Genomic DNA, 6727 nt, shown 5'->3' with positions numbered 1-6727 from the left:
CAAATAAGCGTTAGTGTTGAGGTATTGAGACATGTTTGGCTACTAAGATATTTAGGGGACATTAACCTCTAACGTTAAAAGAGTTTAAGAATTTAGAACAACTTTAAAAATCTTGTTTGTTTTCAAGATCAGCATTGGATTCTTTTTGTACGGGAAGCTCTTGAGCAAAAACTATATGATATATCTGTTAATGACATTCAATCATTAAAATGAAATTACAAGCGCATAATCGTAGTCAATTATTTGTTCCTTTATGGATAGGTGTAATGCTTATTTCCGGGCTGGAATTCATTGTTTTAAATAAAATATGTAATAATTCCATTTTCATATTTGTAAAGCAATAGAGGAGATAAGCCTAGATTATCTTAAAGTTATTCACTCCTACAGTTAACACATCAGAAGTCAGTGTCTCTTGAACAAAGTGTTTGCGAGCACACTTCCAGATAAAATTGTTTTTACATTGAAATCCTAAATTCGTATTTCACGTTTGGCCATTTAACCCGGCAATATCCTGTACAATTCTAAAGGCCACAGTATCCCACGTGATTGAATATTTCAAGACACGCACTTTCATCCAGGTAATATAAAAAGATATGTAGTATTTTATTTAACAAATTATAAGTCGCCTCCGTTTCTTGAAAATAATTGCAAATATAAAAAATTGACGTATAATATTATATTGGTGATAAAAGCAAAGAAGCTTTCCTCTTTTCAATTGTTTTTCGTATAATTCTCATTTATGAAAGAAACCTTGGCTAGTACATAATGATGCGAATACCTTATACATATATGTGCATACACGTTAACATCTACTGCGAATTTCTTATCGTCGTTATATTTGGATCTAGAAATATTTAAAATACAGTCGTTCGTACAATATTGGGTTTCGAAATGTTTCCAGATAAAACTTATTGCCGCATATGTAATACCTTTTGGTACCTACATGCTAAAGGCATCGTAATTTCATATATATATATCTGGAAGTTTTATGTATATGTATATATACATACATACATATATATATATATATATATATATATAGTAATTACTCGTATTACTAGAGTCATATTATTAATCTCAATTTATTTAAACATTTTTTGCCTTGTTCCGTCATAATTAAAAAAATTAAAATCAATGTTTCCGTACTTTTTACCGAATACAGCAACTAATACGTCCAATTTTCGCTCATTCATTACGAAATAAGTATTCTTGTACAGTTTTCAATGTTTTGATACACAGTAAAATAACGTACAATCCGTAGGAACTACGAAAACATTGCTTTTTATTTTTTTTACTATGGCATTACTTTACTAAATCAGCATTTTTAAATTCTTTTTCCTCGTTTTTTATTTTTCACAACTTAAATAATTTTATTAGACAGTTTTTGTTAGACATCTACAAGGAAAACAATCCGTAGATCGGATCGGATCAGCAATGACAATAATCTTTTATACAAGTTCTTCCAAATATGTTTTCTATATCTGTACTGTGTAAATCATGTAGCTGTTTTACAATGAAATTGATTATTTGTATAATAAGTAATATAATATGTAACAGAATTTTCAAAAATAGTTTTTAAATGAAGCAATTACGTTCAGGAATAGCCTGTAAAAATGTCATCAGAAGCAAATGAATTGAAGGTATTAGCTAATAAAACTTTAGTGTCAGAGATGGAACACAGGTTTTTAAATATGAAAAATTCTTGATGATTTAAACATTGAATTATAATTTAATTAGTTTAGAGATTCATACATATTAAATTATACTTACTGAAACATGCTAAATAATATCCTACATAACGATATTTGTTCAACATATGAATAAAAAATGTCTCAGAATTTTCTATATTTTAGTAAAATTTAGAATCTACTTAGGGATTCTATTTTTTTAAACAAAAGCGAGGTAACTATCTTAATTGTAATAAAGCTGAATTCAATTATGGATGACTCGTGCAATTTTTGATTTCGTAAAATAGTGACCCATCCGGAAGAAATTTGCATGAATTAGAAATAATACAATTGTACCTATATTTAATTATAGTAATACAAGTATAGAGGATAGTATGCAACTTATAATTAGTTCAACTAGATTTATTTGAGTTCAGAGTTTATTTAGTTGGTGTAAGATTGTTGTACATTTTATGCTTTCTTTTATATTAAAGAAATTGTTTAATGCTATAGAAGTGCTACATAAACAATTAAGTTATACACAGAACTGTTACCTATTCATTTAATGTTACATAAACTTGATACCTATAGTCTATTAACAATCATAGTATGTTGTAAGAAAAATTTCGATACGGTTAATTACCTTATTATAATTAAATATGTTAAGTTTTATTTAATTATCAGCATCTGTTCTCGAGCGGTTGTGTTACACGTGCAACTTACCTCTAATCCCAAAACAAATGCCCTGCTGAGAAGGGTTAAATTCTCAAAACTGAGACATCCCCTTAAGGGCTAAGTCGTTTATTTTCTGCAGATTACTATCAAAATATGATTTAGATTTTAACCAAACACCTTCTATACTTTAATCATTAGTACAATAAAGAATTGTAAATCTGGATATCAAAAATCGTGAGTAATCCTAACTGGATTAAATTAAATCGGTGAATTGAACAGTACAAGTTCAAAAACCATATTTTAAGTTCTTTGATTTCAACGTATAGTTTTATGTATTTTACATGTAATTTTGAAATTATTTAAGAATGGCTAATTTTTTACTTGTACTGTTCTTCTACTCAGCGATTCAATTGAACTTTAACGCATTATATTTGATGGAATATGTGTCTATAAAGTATTCTACTTAAATTGAATAAACAAGCAATTATAATTACATGAGTAGGTATCTATAAATTTATTTTATACGTATTTACAATATTGTAGGTACATACTCATCGTATATTTTAAAGAAATAGGTTTGAGCTTTTATACTGATATAAAATTCGGTTCGAAGCATAGATTAACCGTTACATCAATCCTACATTAAATGCAACTGAAAGTAGATGAGTTAGAATTTTAAAAAATACAAATCTTATTTGCTAGACTGATCAATTTAAAGAGAACATGCTATAGAGGTGTCCAACGACAGGTTTCACAAAAATGGATAGTTCTATATGCCAAAATAAAACGAAAATGAAAAATGATAAACTTGCGTTTGAAGCTTTGTGTCTAAGTTGTTGATTTGTTAAAGATACACCTAAAATATTTCTTACTTTACTTATTCTACTGACTTTACTGTGTCTGGCTTGACTATGTAATGCACATTGGCAGTAGAATAAGTCCTAAATCAGACATACATATTTCACGTGAATTTTAGACGTTTTTATATTTAATAACTTAGTAATGAAGCCCCAAACACAATTTTATCCTTCTTGATTATTGTCCTATCGTCGTTGAACATCCTGTATAGTCATTAAATCCTCTCTTACATGTATAAATTATCATTATCAGTGTCACGAATTTTGAATTGTAAGAGTTACTGAAAGCTGAAAAAAAGAATATTCGGAAGAAGTTTTAAGGAAATTAAATTACATAAGTACAAAAAGGAACAAGAAGAGGGATGGCAACGTCGCATTGACAGATACGTACACTTACATGTTTAGTATCATCTACTTGTTTGTCGTTTATATAATTTAGACTGTGGTTACAATGAATGCATTTTTTAATGAATATGTCCGAACTATTTATCCTACCAGCAAGACAAGTTCAGCTTTAAACGTTCAAATGAACTCAACACTATGTTTCCTAGAACAGCAAGCAGAAAATCAAATGACTATGATAAGACAAAACTGGTGACCTTGACAATGGCAACGAAGCAGGTATTACTTATCCTGTAATCAGTTGTTCTACGAACAAATATTTCAAGACAAGTATTCTCTTTATCTATACATACTAACTCATCTATTTTCAACTGTACATTAAAACATTAAATACAAAATGATTATTTGTTATTATAAATTTAAATAAATTTATACTATATAAGCATGCCTAATTAATAATTAAAATGTAATTACAAAATAAATGTAATTACGAAAGGGAAATGCAAATATAAATATTGTAATAAATTGCTGCAAATTTCACATAAAACTACTGACTATTGCGCAATAGGTAGAAGGCAGTTTTAGAAGTAACTTTACAGAATAATACCTAATGAAAATCAAGAGAAACAGAATTGCTATTGTGATTTCTGTATAATTTTGTAGTTAATAACATTTGAAAAGTCTCCATGAATGCAGACTCAATTTAAATGGCGAACTATCAGACTTTAGATATTTAATTTATATTTATAACAGAAAAAAATTACAACCCCAACCATAATTTTATTACTGTTGATTTTCATCTTATTATTCTTCTACCTATCAAATACAGAGTCTTTATATCACTTTATATAAAGGGTGTCCCAAAGAAAGTGCGGCAGCCGTTAAGAGGAGATTTCTGCGGTAATTCAAAACAAGTTTTTCCTTTTCAAAAATGTCCTCTGAAGCTTTGTTAACGAGTTATTAACGGAAAACATCCAACAATCAGAGAGCGCGGATAGTTAGCGCTCGGTCGACCAATAACGGTACACAAGCTACACGTAGCGTTTACCCTCATTGTGCTCGAGCCCTGTACAAGAAACTCAAGGTCTCTACGTTATTGTCCAATTTCTCTCAAATTATCGAATGAAAAATTATGAAAAAAATCAGGGACGTGTCAGATTTTTAAATTAATTACCTAAGCTGTGAAAAATAAAAAAAAAAAAAAAAAAACAGAAAAAATTGAAAAATTTCGATTTTATATTGTAGTAATACCGAAATAATAATCATATTAATTCAGCAGATAAATGTCACTAAAACCCAGTCTCGGTCATGCCAACTGACAAATCGAATCTGAGTATTTTAAAAAAGTGGCACCCCTAAGAAGTCACAACTAGAACAATACGAGGGCAAGAAGAAAGAAACTTCGGTACAACCATTTCTTCTTTTACCACGGAGTGCGGAGGCAACGCGGAAGCCGCGGAACGGATGTATCGTGAAAAATACCCGAACCGATCACATTTCAGGGCTAGATTGTTTTTAAACGCAGAAACGATCTCGTCCCAAAATAATGCTTTCTGCGGTTGTCAGTGGTTAGGAGGTCAAGTACTCCTTTAATGAAGTGATCAGTATTGGTGACCGCGGGAAGTTATAAACTGTATTTCTGTGGCGCCATATATCTACGATCAGCAAGTCCTACGCTACCACTGCTTTATCCCCCAACGACCGGGTTCGGCAACGTGACCCAATGGAGCAAGTGTTCAAACAGCAGGTGAATTCTTCTCCGAATGGGTGGGTATGAACGATGACACTTGCATGTCTACTTATTTTCTTATTTAGAATTTTTTGGCCGTTTTTTGGATTAGTGCGCCATAGTTAAAGAAATAAAAATCGCTGGTTACGTAGTTTTTACGGATTACATTTTGCAACATATGGTATTTACGGGTTAGTTTTACATTTCTTAGGACATAAACATTTTGACACGAGTTCCAATGTTTTAATACGCATAGCAATAGGGCAGAATCCGTAGAAACTACGGAAACATTGCTTTTTATTTTTCTAATGTAGTGTATCAAGTTGAAAAATGTGAAAAAAATTGAGAACAATAGTATTAGTGATATTTATCTGCTGAATTAATATGATTATTATTCCGGTATTGCTACAATACAAAATCAGCATTTTTCAATTTTTTCCTCTGGTTTCTTATTTTTTACAGCTTGGGTAATTAATTTAAAAATGTGACAAAATCCCATAATTTGTGTCGCGATAGCTAACGTGTCCCTGGTTTTTTCATAACTTTTCATTCAATAGTTTGAGAGAAATTGGGCAATAACGTAGAGATCTCGAGTTTCTTGTATAAGCCTCAAGCACAATGAGGGTAAACGCTACGTGTGATTTGTGCACTGTCATTGGTCGGCCGAGCGCTCACTATCCGCACTCTCTGATTGGTCGATGTTTTCCGTTAATAACTCGTTAACAAAGCTTCAGGGGACATTTTTAAAAAGGAAAAAGTTGTTTAGAATCACCCCATGAATCCCCCCTTAACGGCTTCCGCACTTTCTTTGCGACACCCTGTATATCTATGTACATATTTTTACATATAAAACTTTGTAAATAGAAAATTGTGAATTATTTAGATTCTTCACATTTCAAATACTGGCAAATTTTGCCGGATTTGAAGATTGCACCTAATTCATCTTTGTCCTTCATTAAACTTTCTTCTGATCATTTTGAATAGCTTTTGCTGTCCTTATTAAGTTATATTTTAATTTGTCCGTTTCCCCGGGTGATTTTTGATTGGTATATGAATCCGTGAGATCTTTGTCACAGATCAGGTCTTCGTTGGATGGTATTATGTCTTCTGTTAAGTCTAAAAATGTACCTAGGGGGCATAGCTTTGAGCAGCCGGGTAGTTGAAGTTCTATTGTTTTCGACGGAATACCCAAGTAGTATAGTACCTACAAAATTATTCATATGTAAACATATAAAGTAAAACATAAGTACTCAAAAAATAAGTACTTGTTAGCATATAGTGTTAGTATGCACAGAAGCATTTCCATAAATGTAAATGAATGGGTAAATTAAATATTTTCTGTTCAGCGATGTAAGCGAACTTTCTATACACACGATCGAATTTTATAACTGATTTGTTAAGAAACATTCAAAACAATAAAGATTAATATTAAGACATTAGTGAAATGCCTTTAGCAT

General features: G+C 30.8%; 1 protein-coding gene across 1 annotated transcript in view; it reads right to left on the bottom strand.

Moving 5' to 3' along the window:
- Nucleotides 1-4360: 4360 nt before the first annotated feature.
- The window catches only part of Acph-1 (venom acid phosphatase), a 29303-nt gene continuing 26936 nt past the window's right edge, over nucleotides 4361-6727 (bottom strand). Inside the window, exon 7 of the mRNA XM_076377562.1 lies at nucleotides 4361-6474. Coding sequence (XP_076233677.1) covers nucleotides 6226-6474 — 249 coding nt within the window. The 3' untranslated portion in view covers nucleotides 4361-6225. The remainder of the gene's footprint in view (nucleotides 6475-6727) is intronic.

This window comes from Calliopsis andreniformis, chromosome 1 (genome assembly GCF_051401765.1).
Source record: "Calliopsis andreniformis isolate RMS-2024a chromosome 1, iyCalAndr_principal, whole genome shotgun sequence".
NCBI classification, from domain to species: Eukaryota; Metazoa; Arthropoda; class Insecta; order Hymenoptera; family Andrenidae; genus Calliopsis; species Calliopsis andreniformis.
Note: the sequence above shows the minus strand (reverse complement) of the source record. Positions and strands in the feature narration are given on the sequence as shown.